We start from the raw sequence: 18,781 nt of genomic DNA, 5'->3' as shown, positions 1-18,781 counted from the left end.
CCCTCACTTCAGCTATCTAGTAGTACAACCCAATAAAGTATAGACCAGGTAGTACAACTCGACACAGAAGAAGGACTCGACAAATCACCGGCACCATAATTACAGTTATGTGGCCTCCAACTATAGCATTGCAGTTATAGCTGTGCCAATACTAGGTGCTGAACAGCATGTGCCAAGTTCAACTGCTTTGTTGTTTACATTTGAGATCCTGCATACTGAAACCCAAACAATGCCAAACACCACAATTCAGCACCCAAGCTAGTGGACAGTGTCACAGGGAGGTGACTCACAAGCGGTTCACACCTGCTGGGATTGGAAGGAGGAAGCATCAAAGTTATGTGATGTGCAACGTGGACCACAGCCCCATGACCCTGTCCAAGCTTGGGTGCTAGAGTGCGGTATTCTGCATTATTCGCGTTTCGGAATGCAAGATCCGGAATTTGAACACTAACACCATTATTAAAGGAATACTTAAGTAAAAAAAAAAAAGACATTTACTCACCCGGGGCATCCCTCAGCCCCCTGAAGCTGGATGGTGCCCTCGCAGCCCCGCTCCGATCGTCCTGTCCCCGCCGGCGGCTACTTCCGGTTCGGCGACAGCCGCCGACAGGCTGGGAACGCGGCTGATTTTCCGCGTTCCCAGCCGCTGCTATCACTCTCTATGCTGCTATAGCGTATATATATACGCTATAGCAGCATAGAGGGTGATAGCAGCGGCTGGGAACGCGGAAAAACAGCCGCGTTCCCAGCCTGTCGGCGGCTGTCGCCGAACCGGAAGTAGCCGCCGGCGGGGACAGGACGATCGGAGCGGGGCTGCGAGGGCACCATCCAGCTTCGGGGGGCTGAGGGATGCCCCAGGTGAGTAAATGTCATTTTTTTTTTTACTTAAAGGGACTCCGAGCTCAGCAAAAAAAGTAAAGTTGTACTCACCAGGGTCTTTCTCCAGCCCAGTGCTGGTCGGGAGGTCCCACGCCGGCGTCCTGGCTCCTCTCCTTCACCCCGCTCCGGTATGGCTGACAGGCCGCAGCCCGGGCGACACTCGGTGGAGTGTCGGGCTGCAGCTTCCGCGTATGACGCGGATTACGTCACACGCCGGCCGCCTCGCGTCATCACGGCGGCCGGCGTGAAAGTACTGCGCATGCGCGCTTTAATTGCGCATGCGCAGTACTTTCACGCCGGCCGCCGTGATGACGCGAGGCGGCCGGCGTGTGACGTAATCCGCGTCATACGCGGAAGCTGCAGCCCGACACTCCACCGAGTGTCGCCCGGGCTGCGGCCTGTCAGCCATACCGGAGCGGGGTGAAGGAGAGGAGCCAGGACGCCGGCGTGGGACCTCCCGACCAGCACTGGGCTGGAGAAAGACCCTGGTGAGTACAACTTTACTTTTTTCGCTGAGCTCGGAGTCCCTTTAAGTATTCCTTTAAGGTGACAACATTATCCTTTGCCGACCTTGATAAAACTACAAGGGGTGTGTCCAAGACCCTGATGGAGACTCTTAACAGCAATTTAAAAAAAAAACGGTCACCACTAATAAGTAGCTCCAGCAATATATGCTGCACTCTCTTATTCAAAATAATAGCAGTCCTCAGGTTAAAATGGTCTTAAAAAAAACAAAACCTAAAAACCAGAACGTTCAAATTTGAAAGATAAAACAGTATCAGCGCTTATAATCTATGCACAATTATCATAAAGTCTCATGATACTTACTTTCATATCTCAGAGGGTAACCATAACTCGTACTTTTAAATCGTATGTCTGTTTATTTTATTCAGTTATATAATTCTGACAAATTCCTCAGTGCTTTTCATACGCCGGTCCCAGCTGTCCCTGAAGGATCTTATTAAGATGAGAAGTGCCATCAAACTTCTGGAGATTAAACCCAAGTCCTCCGCACTGCAAGGCAGGAATGCTAATTACTGCTGCCCATAATGGGCACAGCCGCTACTACTCGTGATGTACATAGCGCCGATCTGTGACAGCAGAGGTCACCCTGAAGTACATATAGCCAGCTTAATAGTTGGAATAGGTTTAATATGCGGAGTAAGGTACTCTAAAAGGCTTTAGGAATTATAATAAATGTAGCATTTGTTTTGGACGCTGGGCATGCATTTTCAGCCTAATAGAGGTGGTGCGTGCCTGAGCGATTAACCAGTCCATTGCAGCATGTTTTTAGGGATGCGCCATCCCCCCCCACCCCCTTTTCATTATTTTGCTAGTATGTAACTACCAGGTTAGCTGCCCCCAGCCCGTATTCCTGAGTTTCCTGTTTGTATGGTAAGTAATAGTAGTTATGCATATGATTTGCATCTGAATTGAATGTGAACTGTGCAGATAGCTTAGCTTATTGGAGGTGCTGCACATGTGAGCTGTTGGTAATTTCAGATGCAGCCTTTGTGGTATGTACTGGCCCTCTCCTCGCTGTCCATTAAAATGTAAGTTACACATTTTTGCTTAGCTGCTCCCAAGGTTACACATATGTACACCTGAGGAAGGGGGAACCCCAAAACATGTCGTATTTGCTACTTATTTGATAAATGCACGTTTATACGCCAGTTGAGTGCCTCCTTTATTTATACTATTGTATTCATTCCGGTGGAGTGGTGACCCACAGAGGGATTGTGCACTGGCGGACCAGGTGTCAGACGTGGTGTGGTAGCCCAGCAGAAACCCCCCTGTTGTTGTACACATATGTTGTTTTTAATTTAGGTTAGGCCACTTGCCCGGAGGTCTACCTCACCGTGGTGCAAGTGTCCAGTATATTATACTTTGCATGCAAACTATAGTGGAAGCCAAAGTTCCTCCATAGTATAATAAATGTAGCATTTGTTTTGGACGCAGGACATGTATTTTATGCCTAATAGAGGTGGTGCATGCCTGAGCAATTAACCAGTCAATTGCCGCATGTTTTTAGGGATGCACAACCCCCCCTTTTCATAATTTAGGAATTATGTGTTTCTGAATGGTACCAGTTCAGCCCACCACAGCTTTTGCCCCCACATCAGTGATTTAAAGGACAACTGAAGTGAGAAGAACATGGAGGCTGCCATATTCATTTCCTTTTAAACAATACCAGTTGCCTGGCAGCCCAGCTGGTCTATTTGTCTGCAATAGTGTCTGAATAACACCAGAAACAAGCATGCAGCTAATCTTGTCAGATCTGACAATAATGTAAGAAACACATGAGCTGCCTGCTTGTTCAGTGTCTATGGCTAAAAGTATTAGAGGCAAAGGCTCAGCAGGATAGCCAGGCAAATGGTATTGTTTACCACAGCGGTGGGGAGGGGGTGGTACCGCCCCTTACACACCTGGGTCTCCCCTTCCAGTTAGTTTTGCTACGCCATCAGTGAGTGGGGAAGCTATTACCTATTTCCTTTTGTGTTCCACCGCTCGCCACGTGACTTCCTGCAATGCCGCCCACTGAAATACAGAAGGCGGCATTGCAGGAAGTCACGCGTCGAGCGGTGGAACGCAAGGAAGTAAGTAGGTAATTGCTTCCCTGCTTGTTGCTAATTAAGGGAAATAGCTGGAGGGGAGCGGGGAAGCGGGACCCAGGTGAGTGGGGGGTCCGACCCCCCTCCCCACCGCTGTGCCCGCTGCTCCCCTTCCTGGCTGCTACCCCCTCCAGCTTGACACCCCCCCCCCCCACGGCCATGGGACACGGACATGTTTATTTAAAACGTAAATGGACTGAAAACATGCCGCAAAAGGGCAGCACGGATTGCGTTCCGCAACCGTACTAGTGTGGACCGACTGTAAGGGAGACTTTTTTTTTTCTTTTTTAAACAAATCATTAACAGGTATCAGGCTTTAAAGGACAACTGAAGTGAGAGGTACATTAGACTGCCATATTTATTTCCTTTTAACCAATACCAGTTGCCTGGCAGGCTGGCAGCCCTGCCAGTTTAATTGGCTGCAGTAGTGTCTGAATAATGCCAGAAACAAGCATGCAGCTAATCTTGTCAGATCTAACAATAACGTCAAACACCTGATCTGCTGCATGCTTGTTCAGGGTCTATGGCTAAAAGTGTTAAAGGCAGAGGATCAGCAGGATAGCCAGGCAATTGGTATTGCTTAAAAGGAAATAAATCCCATCCCATGGGTCCCATGGGTTGTTGCTGCTCCCCACCTTAAACTGATAATGTTTAAACCGGAAACTGTCACCAGTGTACTCCTCTGGTTGGGAAGGCAATGTGCTGTCATTGTATTACAGCCAGGGGTCGAGTCCTGCGTGGACGCGGGTGAACGGCGTCCACCCACTTTTTCTTCAGCGTCAGCGCCTTCTTCCGGCCGCAAGGAACGCTCCGCTCCGTGTGCGGCTAGAAGACCAGACTGGAACACGGTAAGTCTCCGCCCGCTTTCGCCGCCGGGCCCGACACTTCAAAACACTGGAGGGAAGAGGAAGAAGGGGAGCACGAAGGTGAGGGATGGGGGGGAGATGTCCGCACATCCTCGCTGTCCCCATAGCTCTCCTTCTCTGCGCTGCTCCCCTCCTGCTGGGGGCACACCTGGCTACCTGGGCACATATACCCCTGGTTATATATACTGGGCACATATACCCCTGCCTATATATACTGGGCACATATACCCCTGCCTACATATACTGGGCACATATACCCCCTGCCTACATATACTGGGGACACATACCCCTGGCTACATATACTGGGCACATATACCCCCTGCCTACATATACTGGGCATATATACCCCTGGCTAAATATACTGGGCACATATACCCCTGGCTACATATACTGGGCACATATACCCCTGGCTACATATACTGGGCATATATACCCCTGGCTACATATACTGGGTACATATACCCCTGGCTACATATACTGGGCACATATACCCCTGGCTACATATACTGGGCACATATACCCCTGCCTACACATACTGGGGACACATACCCCTGCCTACATATACTGGGCACATATACCCCTGGCTACATATACTGGGCATATATACCCCTGGCTACATATACTGGGCACATATACCCCTGGCTACATATACTGGGGACTACTATACCCCTGCCTACATATACTGGGCACATATACCCCTGCCTACATATACTGGGGACACATACCCCTGGCTACATATACTGGGCACATATACCCCTGGCTACATATACTGGGCACATATACCCCTGGCTACATATACTGGGCACATATACCCCTGGCTACATATACTGGGCATATATACCCCTGGCTACATATACTGGGCACATATACCCCTGGCTACATATACTGGGGACTACTATACCCCTGCCTACATATACTTGGCACATATACCCCTGCCTACATATACTGGGCACATATACCCCTGGCTACATATACTGGGCACATATACCCCTGGCTACATATACTGGGCACATATACCCCTGGCTACATATACTGGGCACATATACCCCTGGCTACATATACTGGGGACTACTATACCCCTGCCTACATATACTGGGCACATATACCCCTGCCTACATATACTGGGGACACATACCCCTGGCTACATATACTGGGCACATATACCCCTGGCTACATATACTGGGCATATATACCCCTGGCTACATATACTGGGCACATATACCCCTGGCTACATATACTGGGGACTACTATACCCCTGACTACATATACTGGGCACATATACCTCTGCCTATATATACTGGGCACATATCCCACTGGCTATATATACTGGGCGCATATCCCACTGGCTATATATACTGGGCACATATACCCCTGCCTATATATACTGGGCACATATACCCCTGGCTATATATACTGGGCACATATACCCCTGGCTACATATACTGGGCATATATACCCCTGGCTACATATACTGGGCACATATACCCCTGGCTACATATACTGGGGACTACTATACCCCTGACTACATATACTGGGCACATATACCTCTGCCTATATATACTGGGCACATATCCCACTGGCTATATATACTGGGCGCATATCCCACTGGCTATATATACTGGGCACATATACCCCTGCCTATATATACTGGGCACATATACCCCTGCCTATATATACTGGGCACATATACCCCTGGCTATATATACTGGGGACATATCCCACTGGCTACATATACTGGGCACATATACCCCTGGCTACATATACTAGGCAACTATACCTCTGGCTACATATACTGGGGACTACTATACTCATGGCTACTTATACTGGGGACACCTATAGACCTGGCTACCTATGCTGGGGGTACCTATTTTGGGGGAACTGCTGTCAGATTATCTGCATTTTTGTGGAACCGCTGTGATGTATTTTGGGGAACAGCTGCCAGATTATGTGTATGTTAGGGGAACGGCTGCTGCCAGATTACATGTATTTTAGGGAACTGCTGCCAGATTGTGTATGTTTGGGGGACCACTACTGCCAGATTATATGTCCTTTGGGTGTTACGTGTATTTTGGGTAATCCACTGCCAGGTTTCGCGTATTTTGGGGAACTGCTTCCAAATTATGTGTATGTTGGTGGAACTGCTGCTGCCACATTGTCTATTTTGGGGGAACCACTTCCATATTATCTGTATTTTGGAGGAACTTCTACCAGATTATGTGTCTTTTTGGTGAAATGCTGTCAGATTACATCTATTTTTGGGGGAAACACTACAGCAGAGCTCAAACTTCCTCGGCAGACCTTTTACATTACTGCTAAGGTCATGTATATTTGGCCCCACCCATGACCACACCCACGGTGTGCTTGACCACGCCCATTTTTGCAGCGCCGCGGAGTTCTCCAAGTGAGTCCACTCACTTCTTTTCCCAGGACCAGACCCCTGATTATAGCTTACAATGATGCACATTCGAAGTTGTTGAGGGCTACATAAAATGGCTGGGAGGGATGCATTTGGCCCGCGGGCCTTGTGTTTGACACCTGTGTTTTAGACTATAAATTAACTTTAAAGTGGACCCGAACTCAGAGGTCCTCTCTGCTCTAAAAGTATCACTACAGCATAATAACCTTTAAACAAAAAACTTTTCTGTGTTACAGCTGATAAAAATCCTAAAATAAATCTGCAATGTGGTGTTACTTTCTGATTCATGAAAGCAGACATATTGTTAACAGCCTGTGTTTTCAAATAAGCTTATCTGCCATCTCTGCCATGGCAGTCATGTGACACAGGGGAGAGATCAAATTACAACTTGAGATTAGACACAAATGAGGGGAAATCTCTACTGTGCCTGCGCAGGACGCTCCCAGCTACACACATGGCCAGGGCTGCGCAGGTGCAGTGGATGGTGACTGAAGAAAGAGAAACTGAGTGGGGGACCGGAGGATCATTGTGTACCGGCGCGGGACAGGACGGATGCAGGGGGCTAGGAGAAGCCACAGGTAAGTGAAACTCTTTTTTTTTTTTTTTACTTAACTCAGGTTCCCTTTCACCCCACTTTAAGAAGAATATGGTAATTCCTCTGACTTCACTTGCTGTATTCACAGGCAAATTCAGTAGTGAGGATCAAAGAAAAGTTGAGTACACTAGTTCTGTCGGGGACAATAACTGCAGAATCAGCAATTACAATTAAATATCTTAATAAGTTAACGGGTTTTAGCCTGGCCCTATATTGAGAGTAGTTACTACAGCAACACTTTAAAGGGATACTGTATGGGGTCGGGGGAAAATTAGTTGAACTTACCCGGGGCTTCTAACGGTCCCCCGCAGACATCCTGTGCCTGCGCAGCCGCTCACTGATGCTCCGGCCCGCCTCCGGTTCACTTCTGGAATTTCAGACTTTAAAGTCTGAAAACCACTGCGCCTGTGTTGCCATGTCCTCAATCCCGCTGATGTCACCAGGAGCGTACTGCGCAGACACAGACCATACTGGACCTGCGCAGTATGCTCCTGGTGACATCAGCGGGATCGAGGACATGGCAACACAGGCGCAGTGGTTTTCAGACTTTAAAGTCTGAAATTCCAGAAGTGAACCGGAGGCGGGGCCTAAGCATCGGTGAGCGGCTGCACGGGCACAGGATGTCTGCGGGGGACCGTTAGAAGCCCCGGGTAAGTTCAACTCATTTTCTCCCGACCCCCCTACAGTATCCCTTTAAAGTCCATCATTTTGTTGTAACTCGTGTTTTGTATGCAGATTTTTTGTTTTTATGGTTTTCAGGAAACCCAACAGCTTTGATTTAATTTACCCAGGCTTGCCCTGCTGTATGCCAAGCACACACTGAAAACACAAGCCTGCTGCATGCCAGGCACACACTGAAAACACAAGCCTGCTGTATGCCAAGCACACACTGAAAACACAAGCCTGCTGCATGCCAGGCACACACTGAAAACACAAGCCTGCTGCATGCCAGGCACACACTTAAAACATGAGCTACCAGCATGCAAAGATCAAGATTCAGTGTGACTGACAGTCATAATTGATTAGCCTTTTGTCACTGGCAGTTTGTGTCTTTGTTTATGTGTAAACTGTGTGCAAGGCATATGGGTCACCCAGGAATTGTCTTCTGTTGCTAATAGAGCTAATAGAGTATCTCTGCTAATTAGCAGTTGTCTCTGGTGAGAAGAGTAGTGGAGCAGAAGGTGGGGATTTCTCTGGGGGGAGTGGGAAATTTGGACACAGTACAAACATAAAATTAAAATAGTCTGCGTGCCTTGGAGGCCTATTCATACACTGTGTAAAGAATGTCACAAAGTCACCTGACATCTAGCGATTTGTGAAAACTTCCTTCAGATGAGCCATTCTTTGGATGTTTGTAATTGGTGTACAGTTGTTAAGGTTGTTTTCAAGGTGGTTATAAGTCAGCTTCTAGACTAGGCATTAGTAAGATCAAATCCGCTAAAACCAAATGTGTAAAATAGATAGGAAGCAGTTCTCTGTGGCTCAGAGGATCCAGTGCTTTTCATGTTGGCTCAAATAGCCCTCCATGAGTGTAGATGGAGTTGGTGATATCTGCAAAGAAATAACTCTGTGCATATAGAACAAGGGTTGGAACATCGAGAGGCCGAGCCACTGCATGTAGATTACCAGCTGAATCATGCAATTTCACTGCTGATCAGCTTGACACAAAATCATTTCTTTCCTCCTTATTGGCTGCAGCATTGTACATGCTGTATAGGTAAGGTTAGGGTTAGGCAACAGGAAGAATCTTAAGGTTTAACTATCAGGGTAGACATTAAGGTTAGGCACTGCAAGGTGGTTAGGATTAAGAACCCTGTAGAATTTTGTTGCTAAAAAAAAGGGAAGGCTAGGATAAGGCACAATGAGAAGAGCTAGATTTAGGCACTGTGAGGGGTTATGCACATGGGGTAATAATAATAATAATAATAATAATAGGTCAGAGTTGTGTACTAAGTGGGAGGTTAGTGTGGTTATCAGGTGAGAGGTTAGTGTTGGGTATCAGGTGGGAAGTTTGTGTTGGGTATCAGGTGGGAAGTTAGTGTTGGGTACAGGGTGGGAGTATAGTGTTGAGTACCAGGTGCAAGCTTAGTGTTGGGTATCAGGTGGGAAGTTAATGTTGTGAACCAAGTGGGAGGTTAGTGTTTAGTATCAGTTGGTAAGTTAGTATTAGGTGGGAGGTTAGTGTTGGGTACCCAGTGGGAGGTTAATGTTGGCTGCCAGGTAAGAGGTAAGTATTGAGTACAAGGTAGGAGGTTAGTGTTGAGTACCAGGTGGGATGTTAGTGTTGCGTATCAGGTGGTAAGTTAGCACTAACCTCCCACCTAATGCCCAAATGAACTTACCACCTGATACACAACACTAACCTACCACCTGGTACCCAACAATAACCTCCCACCTGGTACCCAGCACTAACCTCCTACCTGGTACCTAACACTAACCTCCCACCTAACACCCTACACTAAGTACCAGGTGGAAGGTTAGTGTTGGGTTTCAGTTGGTAAGTTAGTGTTGGGTATTAGGTGAGAGGTTAGTGCTGGGTACCAAGTGGGAGGTAAGTGTTGAGTAACAGGTGGTAGGTTAGTGTTGGGTGTTAGGTGGGAGGTTAGTGGTGATTATCAGGTGGTAAGTTAGTGTTGGGTATTAGGTGGGAGATTAGTGCTAGGCACCAGATGGGAGGTTAGTGTTGGGTTTGAGGTGGGAGGTCAGTGTTGGGTATCAGGTGTGAGGTTAGTGTTGGGTATCAGGTGGGAGGTTAGTGTTGGGTATCAGGTGAGAGGTCAGTGTTGGGAACCAGGTAGGAGGTACAGTGGTTTGCAAAAGTATTCGGCCCCCTTGAAGTTTTCCACATTTTGTCATATTACTGCCACAAACATGAATCAATTTTATTGGAATTCCGCGTGAAAGACCAATACAAAGTGGTGTACATGTGAGAAGTGGAACGAAAATCATACATGATTCCAAACATTTTAAAAAAAAAATAACTGCAAAGTGGGGTGTGCATAATTATTCAGCCCCCTTAGTCACTACTTTGTAGAACCACCAGTTACAGCTGCCAGTCTTTATGGGTATGTCTCTACCAGCTTTGCACATCTAGAGACTGAAATCCATGCCCATTCTTCTTTGCAAAACATCTCCAGCTCAGTCAGATTAGATGGACAGCGTTTGTGAACAGCAGTTTTCAGATCTTGCCATAGAGTCTCGATTGGATTTAGATCTGGACTTTGATTGGGGCATTCTAACACATGGATATGTTTTGTTTTGATTCATGTTTGTGGCAGTAATATGACAAAATGTGGAAAACTTTAAGGGGGCCGATTATTTTTGCAAACCACTGTAAGTGTTTGGTGCCAGATGGGAGGTCAGTGTTGCATACCAAGTGAAGGGTTAGTATTAAGTATTAGGGGGTAAGATAGTGTTGATATAAGGTGGGAGGTCAGTGTTGGGTATCAGGAAGGAGGTTATTGTTGAGTATCAGGTGGGAGGTTAGTGTTGGGTATCAAGTGGGAGGTTAGTGTTGAGTATCATGTTAGAGGTTAATTTTGAGTACCAGGTGGGAGGTCAGTGTTGGGTACCAGGTAGAAAGTTAGTGTTGGGAATCAGGTTGGAGATTAGTGTTGGGTATCAGGTGGGAGGTTAGTGTTAGGTAACAAGTAGGAGATCTGTTTTGGGTATCAGGTAGGAAGTTAGTATTGGGCATCAGGTGGGCGGTTAGTGTTGGGCATCAGGTCAGAGATTAGTGTTGGATATCAGGTGGGAGGTTAGTGTTGGGCATCAGTTTGGAGATTATAATTGGGTATCAGGTGGGAGGTTAGTGTTGGGTTTCAATTTGGAGGTTAGTGTTGGGTACCAGGTTGGAAATTAGTGTTGGGTATCAGATTAGTGTTGGGTATCAGGTGGGAGATTAGTGTTGGGTTTCAGGTGAGAGGTTAGTGCTGGGCATCAGGTCAGAGATTAGTGTTGGGTTTCAGGTGGGAGGTTAGTTTTCGGCATCAGGTTGGAGATTAGTGTTTGTAATCAGGTAGGAGGTTAGTGTTGGTTATCAGGTAGGAGGTTTGTGCTGGGTGTCAGGTTGGAGATTAGTGTTGGGTACCAGGTAGGAGGTTAGTGTTGGGCATCAAGAGGGAGATTAGTGTTGGGTATCAGGTTGAAGATTAGTGTTGGGCATCGGGTTGGAAATTAGTGTTGGGTTTCAGGCGGGAGGTTAGTGTTGGGTTTCAAGTGAGAGGTTAGAGTTGGGTACTGGGTATACTGGGAAGTTTGATATAAACAGGTATGTTGCTGCAGCTACACTTTATATTTTGTTTGTGGTTCACCTGGAATTAGTGATAATTTCAGATATTTTATAATGATTGGTTGAATAATTTGACACAGAGTGGCTGGCATGCTCACCTGGACCTTGCTCACTCCCACCAGGCTCCGGCATCCTGTTCTTGTTTGCCACATCAGACGTGGACCTTTATAAAATAAAACAAGAATTTATTATTAAACAAAAAAATCATATGCTTTTTGAATGCAGAACCACTGAATTGCATTGTTATTGTCTTTTTATTTTGTAGTTTATCTTTAGTTCTATTGTTTAGGCCATGTTCACTGTTCACAGTGGCCATTGCGTTCTCTGTGACAGCAAGAATGCTACAGACCGGGACGGTAGCACAGCACATTATGATCACATTTCATTGGGTACAGTGAAGCATAAAGTCTATGAAAGCATACCCATACTGTTATTGCACACGTTAAGCTGTAACCAGGCCCGGATTTTCCTTTAGGCACTGTAGGCTTGTGCCTACAGGTGCCTGATGATGTAAGGGCGGCTCAATCCCCTCCCCAAGTGCCTCCCTCCTTCTCTGTGCGAAGTAACAAGCAGAGCGTAAATGAGTGGTTGCTCACCCGGCTCTCGGCATTTCACTGACGAGATTTCCCTTCAGCCTGAAGGCACCTCTAGCTACCTAATACTTGGGAACACCTCTAGCTATCTAATACTTGGGAAAACCTCTAGCTACTTAATAGTGAGGGTACCTCTGGCTACTTAATACTAAGGGGCACTTGTGGCTAGGCAGGGGAAGTAAGGGAGAGGTGACAGCTGGGCCAGCCAGCACACTTGCAGTGCGGGTCGGCAGGGGTATGTGGGTTCGTGGAAGGGCAAAGTCTAAGGTGCCAGAACATCTGTGCCTATAGGCTCCAGTGATGTAAATCTGGGTCTGGCTGTAACACACTGTATACTGTGCATTATGATGCTGCAACCCGTTACACCGCAATACACCCACCACTCTGTGAATGTTGCATAGGTGGTGCATTGCACTGCGGTAAGCTGCGTTAACTTACAAAGCGGCAGTTACACTGCACCCCAAATGTACCACAGTAAATGTGGCCTTACTCTTACTCTACTTTTGTTAAATATAGTGGTAGAATGGTAGAAGCGTTTGTAGTTTTGTATGTGATTTTAAAGCAGAATGAAACCCAGCATTTCTTCTTTGCTCTAATAGATTATCTACAACATATTATATACAACCAGGATTTTTTTTTTACTAGAACAGCATTCAAAGGGTTAAACACAGGCCTTAAAAGTTCCCCTCCAGGAAAAGCTGGACGAATCTGAACTAGAGATAATGTTATCTTCTGTTTAATTGTATCAAGTGAGAAATGTAAACAAATCCTTCTCTGACACTGCAAACTATCCTGCAGCAGTGCGACAATCAGAAAGCATCAGAAAGCATTTCTGCTTATGTTAGAAGATGAATAAAGCAGTTGTCAGGATCTATCCTCTAGCATGTTCTGTCGCTTGCAGTGGAGCTGCAACTAGGCAGTTCTGACTTGTCTGCTTGCATTTGGTTGCGCATTCGCAGTGAGTCTTATTGTCATTTGCAATCACTCCGCAGTTCAGAGCAGTTCAGGATGCTGTTAGGATTCCTCCTATGGTTTGCTGCAGTTGAACTGCAGCCAGATAGCCCTGGATTTCCTACATGCATGTTGTTGCATAGTACTGCATGTATTTGTTATGAGCTAGCATATGGTAATCAAGCCAGCTCAGGATTGAATGATTACCATCCAGCTGTGTGGAAATTTGCATACCTGCATCTATTGCAGACTCTGCCCAACATAGCTGTCAGTATGCTGGTCTGCTGGGCACTTTGTCACTCTGTAATAGATCTGTTGTTGTAGTTCAATGCGACCTTTTTACTTGTGCTTTAGCTAGTTCCTGATAAATATATATGCAGACTTGCTAATATATATTTATCCGTTAGTTGAGCCGTTTGTTATTTTTCTGTATTATTGTTTATTGCCTTGTTTCCATGCCTGATGGACGTTCACTGCATCCGCGGTGGGTCAGTGAAGTCCACTATCCTGATAGCTTGGATTCTGCCATCACCACGTTAGTGACAGGTAGTATTCCTGTTACTCTAGGTTCTGGGAACGTAACTATAGGCTGCGGTTGCTATTAGTTACGTTGTTTCCGGTACTCTTGCCTGTGTGGATGCTTGCTGCTGACTGGTTGTTAACCTGCTTGCTCTTCTTCTGTGGACGTGACTGTGAGCTGCGGTTGCTACTAGTTACGCTCCAATCTATAGTCCTGTTCACAAAACTCCAATCTATAGTATTCCATATCTGCCTGTAGAAAAAGTAACATGCCAATCACCATAATATAGAAGCAGCAAAGCATCAGTGGTTCATGACAGCAAAGTAAGAAGACCACTGCTGCCTGTTTCTGTGACAAAGCTTTACTTACTGAAGGGTAAAATGGTTTCCATAGCCTTGTAAGAAAAAGTGTAATAAGGGCCCTGCCGTAACATAGATATTACGGTAGCTAAGACTACTCCTGGGCCTTTTGTTGTAGTTGAAGAGATGAGTGAACTGTGACACCACACTTAAGAAAAACAAAACAAAAAAAAAACAGCAAACAGAGAAGCTTCCCCATATTGGAGCATTGGATTTGGTGAAGTCTAAGGGCTCGTTTCCACCATAGCGAATCCGCATGCGGCGCCGACATGCGGATTCGCTTGGTACATTGAAGTGGCCGGGGCTGTTTCCATATGTGCGGCGTGCGGGAGCGATTTGGCGGCGGGCCAAATCTGCACGACGGGACCCACAGAATTCGCCTGCGTCGGGAATCCATGCGAATCGCCGCTAATGTATTTAATAGTAAAAACGCATGCGTTTTTTACATGCGTTTTTACCCGCGATTCGCGTGCGATTTCGCACCTTTTTCAATGTTATTTTGCCCTGGCAGAGTCATGGTTAATTTCGCATGGCACCCTGCCATGCGAAATCGCACGCGAAATCCCGGGTAAAAACGCATGCGGAAACGCATCCGCATGCGTTTTTACAAGCGTCTGGATGCCGGCGAAATCGCGTCGCAACAGTGGAAACGGGTCCTTAAGCCAATGTGTTGTAAAACACAAGTAAGCTTTAGGTTAGCAGGAATGGTTGCATGGCCACCTAGCTTTTCATCCTTCCCAGGCCAGCTGTGCTGGCTTCAGCCTGTAGTGTCGGTCAGGGGCGTTTCTAGGGTCCCTGGAGATCAGTGGCACTTGTGGGCAGCAGGCGCGGCAAAAAATGGGCGTGGCCATGCGGTGAGTGGGCGTGGCCATGGGTGGGGCCAAATGTACATGAACTTAGCAGCGGTGTAAGCTACGGATAACGGGCCTGCCCATCGAAATATTGGACGGAGCCCCCTGTCCTTTATTTCGATCATTTACAATCAGTATAGGCATAGATCAAAGATGTATACGCACATACAATTTTGATTGGTCAATCACTGACCCCCAATTTCCCACCCCCGTGCAGTAAGTGGGCCAACAGACAATGAATTTTATGAACAGAGCTAAAATTGGCTAATCAAAATTGTATGTGTGTACCAGGCTTTACAGCTAATACTGTACATACTGAAAGTAGCAGGGATCAGCATACAATACAGCTGGTTTACAATCAATAAAGGCACAGAGTAACACCTTACACTGTACACACTGGAGGTAAATCAGCACACAGTGCAAGCACTAGAGAACAGCGTATACTGTACATACTGTAGGCAGCAGAATTCAGCACACTGCAGCTAGCGTGCCAAAAATATGACGATCACGTTGTGTGGCGTGCTTATCGCGCCGCACCAAAAAATGGGTGGGCCATGGACCAGAATATAGGTGTGGTAACGGGTGGAGACAAATTTACATGAACCTAGCAATGGTGGGACATCAGATTAGGACAGTGGTGGCGAACCTTTTGGAGGCCGAGTGCCCAAACTGCAACCCAAAAGTCACTTACCGGTATCTATCGCAAAGTGGCAACAGCAATTTAAACTAAATACTGTACAAACGTTTTAACTCATACATGAACATTATGGAAAATCCAAGTTGAAAATAAACTGTGAAGATAAACAATTTCATCCATCCTACTCCTGAAAAATGTATTCAATTTTTTAGAACCTCCCAGTTTTATTTTCTGTTTTAAAACGCTAAAAAAGTAGGTTTAATGCTATTGTCTCATATGATAAGGATTCAGCTTTTCCCATAGTCTCGCAGTTAGCAATCATGTGACCCCCAACAAGACATATTCAGCAATCATGAGGCCCCCAACAAATCAGGAGGCCCCCAACAAGACAAATTCAGCAATCATGAGGCCTCCAACAAATCATGAGGCCCCCAACAAGACAAATTCAGCAATCATGAGGCCCCCAACAAGACAAATTCAGCAATCATGAGGCCCCCAACAAATCATGAGGCCCCCAACAAGACAAATTCAGCAATCATGAGGCCCCCAACAAATCATAAGGCTCCCAACAAGACACATTCAGCATCCATGAGGCACATAAATAGACAGCATTTCACATAAATAGGCAGAATGCCCCCTTAATATGGTAGCCCCCCCAAGTTAGGTAGTGAGTGACAGGGACCCCCAGGTTAGCTAGTGAGTGACAGGCGCCTCCAGTTAGGTAGTGAGTGACAGGGACCCCGATAGTGAGTGACAGGGAGCACCTTTAGGTAGTGAGTGAGTGCCAGGGAGCCCCTTTAGGCAGTGAGTGAGTGCCAGGAAGCCCCTTTAGGCAGTGAGTGAGTGCCAGGAAGCCCCTTTAGGCAGTGAGTGAGTGACAGGGAGCCCCTTTAGGGAGTGAGTGAGTGACAGGGAGCCCCTTTAGGGAGTGAGTGAGTGACAGGGAGGCCCTTTAGGGAGTGAGTGAGTGCCAGGGAGCCCCTTTAGTGAGTGAGTGCGTGCCAGGGAGCCCCTTTAGTGAGTGAGTGCGTGCCAGGGAGCCCCTTTAGTGAGTGAGTGCGTGCCAGGGAGCCCCTTTAGTGAGTGCGTGCCAGGGAGCCCCTTTAGGGAGTGGGTGCGTGCCAGGGAGCCCCTTTAGGGAGTGGGTGCGTGCCAGGGGAGCCCCTTTAGGGAGTGAGTGCCAGGGGAGCCCCTTTAGGGAGTGAGTGAGTGCCAGGGGAGCCCCTTTAGGGAGTGAGTGAGTGCCAGGGAGCCCCTTTAGGGAGTGAGTGAGTGACAGGGAGCCCCTTTAGGGAGTGAGTGAGTGACAGGGAGCCCCTTTAGGGAGTGAGTGAGTGACAGGTAGCCCCTTTAGGGAGTGAGTGAGTGCCAGGGAGCCCCTTTAGGGAGTGAGTGAGTGCCAGGGAGCCCCTTTAGGGAGTGAGTGAGTGCCAGGGAGCCCCTTTAGGGAGTGAGTGAGTGCCAGGGAGCCCCTTTAGGGAGTGAGTGAGTGCCAGGGAACCCCTTTAGGGAGTGAGTGAGTGCCAGGGAGCCCCTTTAGGGAGTGAGTGAGTGCCAGGGAGCCCCTTTAGGGAGTGAGTGCGTGCCAGGGAGCCCCTTTAGTGAGTGAGTGAGTGACAGGGAGGCCCCCTCTCTAGCCGCCGCCGCCGCTCCCCCCCCCTACCTCTCAGCAGACCTCAGGATCAGCGGCGACCCGACCAGATGTACGAGCGGGCGCTGGACGCACCCGCTCGATATGCGGAAGTGATGTCACTTCCGCATATCAGTGCGGGCGCTGGGTCCTAGCGCCCGCACGATTGGTCGCCGGCTCGCCGCCTGATCCTGAGGTCTGAGACGCGGCGGCTGGAGGGAGCCGCTGACAGAGGGGGCAGCGGCGGCCGGGAGATCCGTGGCACCCCAGGAAAGATTGGGGGCACGTGCCCCCCTAAAACAGGGCTAGCGACGCCCCTGGTGTCGGTAGTATAGTGGTGAGCATAGCTGCCCTCCAAGCAGTTGACATGGGTTTGATTGCTGGCCAAGGTATGTGAGCGTGCTTTTGACATCCTACAAATCCCTGGAAGACAAGATCCTCCTCCGGAGGAGGAGTAGGAAGAAAGGGAAGAGGGAGAAGCTGTTGTGGGGTGCTATATAAGGAATAACAAGGAACACGCTAACAAGCCTACAACAGCCTAACAAAGCTTTCCCTAGCAGAGTCTGTCAGCAGCTGTCCCTTAACTAATTACTGTAGGCACACAAGTGAGTAAAACAGCCGGAGAACCTTACCTTTTATAAGGGGGGTTGGGGCTCCAGGAGTGAGTGTAGTCTGATTGGCGACAATGTGCCTGCTGACTGTGATGTAGAGGATCAAAGTTGACCCTAATAGAGCATTATGGGGGCAAACCGAACTTCCGCCAAAGTTTGCCTTCGCTGGCGAACGCGAACCACCTAAAGTTCGCCTGGAACCGTTTGCGGGCGAACCATTCGGGCCATCTCTACTTATTAACCAATGTATGCCAATTCGCATGGAAAATTTGCATAGTGTAAACGCATGCGCATTTCCTATTAAATACATTATATGCGAATCGCACAATAGCCTTTCGGTGTGCGAATTCTGATGGCTCTGCTATGCAAATTTTTTCTGCACAGTCCACCGCACAGATTTCCTCACAAGTGGAAACAGGCCCATTGACTATTATTGGCTATGCGAATTTGCATGCAGAAAATGAATGCAGATTCGCTCTAGTGAAACCGGGCCCTAAGGCTTGGTTTCACACTACGCCACACCCAAAACATGGATGGGAACAGCAGATCCCATGTATGCTCCACTGCGTCCATGCATGTAGTCATAAGTTCCTTTGTAACGGACATGTCATAAATACTGTGCTATCCATGTGCTATCCAGTGTTCAGAACAGGCGTGCACGTAGAGATGTGGCGAACGGTTCCCGAACCGGTCGCCGGCGAACATCTCCAAATCCCTGGGGCTTTTACTACTTCCGGGTCGTACTGACCCTGAGTAGTATGCCTGCGCAGCCCGGCGGAGCGCGTCCTAGATAGCGCTCCTGTTGCCGGGCACTTTCTGCGCGTGTGCGTGACGTCATGAACGACGACACGCTCATACACAGAGAGTGCCCGGCAACAGGAGCGCTATCTAGGACGCGCTCCGCCGGGCAGCGGAGGCGTACTACTCCGGGTCAGTACGACCCGGAAGTAGTAAGAGCTCCAGAGATGTT

At 47.8% G+C, this 18,781-nt stretch overlaps 1 protein-coding gene across 4 annotated transcripts in view; it reads right to left on the bottom strand.

Moving 5' to 3' along the window:
• KIAA1549L (KIAA1549 like) overlaps window positions 1–18,781 on the bottom strand; it is a 286,722-nt gene that overhangs the window by 6,441 nt on the left and 261,500 nt on the right. For all 4 annotated transcript variants that reach the window (XM_068261355.1, XM_068261352.1, XM_068261354.1 and 1 more), the window contains one exon: window positions 11,758–11,822. In XM_068261355.1, the coding sequence (XP_068117456.1) occupies window positions 11,758–11,822 (65 nt within the window). The remainder of the gene's footprint in view (window positions 1–11,757; window positions 11,823–18,781) is intronic.

This window comes from Hyperolius riggenbachi, chromosome 11 (genome assembly GCF_040937935.1).
Source record: "Hyperolius riggenbachi isolate aHypRig1 chromosome 11, aHypRig1.pri, whole genome shotgun sequence".
NCBI lineage: Eukaryota > Metazoa > Chordata > Amphibia > Anura > Hyperoliidae > Hyperolius > Hyperolius riggenbachi.
Note: the sequence above shows the minus strand (reverse complement) of the source record. Positions and strands in the feature narration are given on the sequence as shown.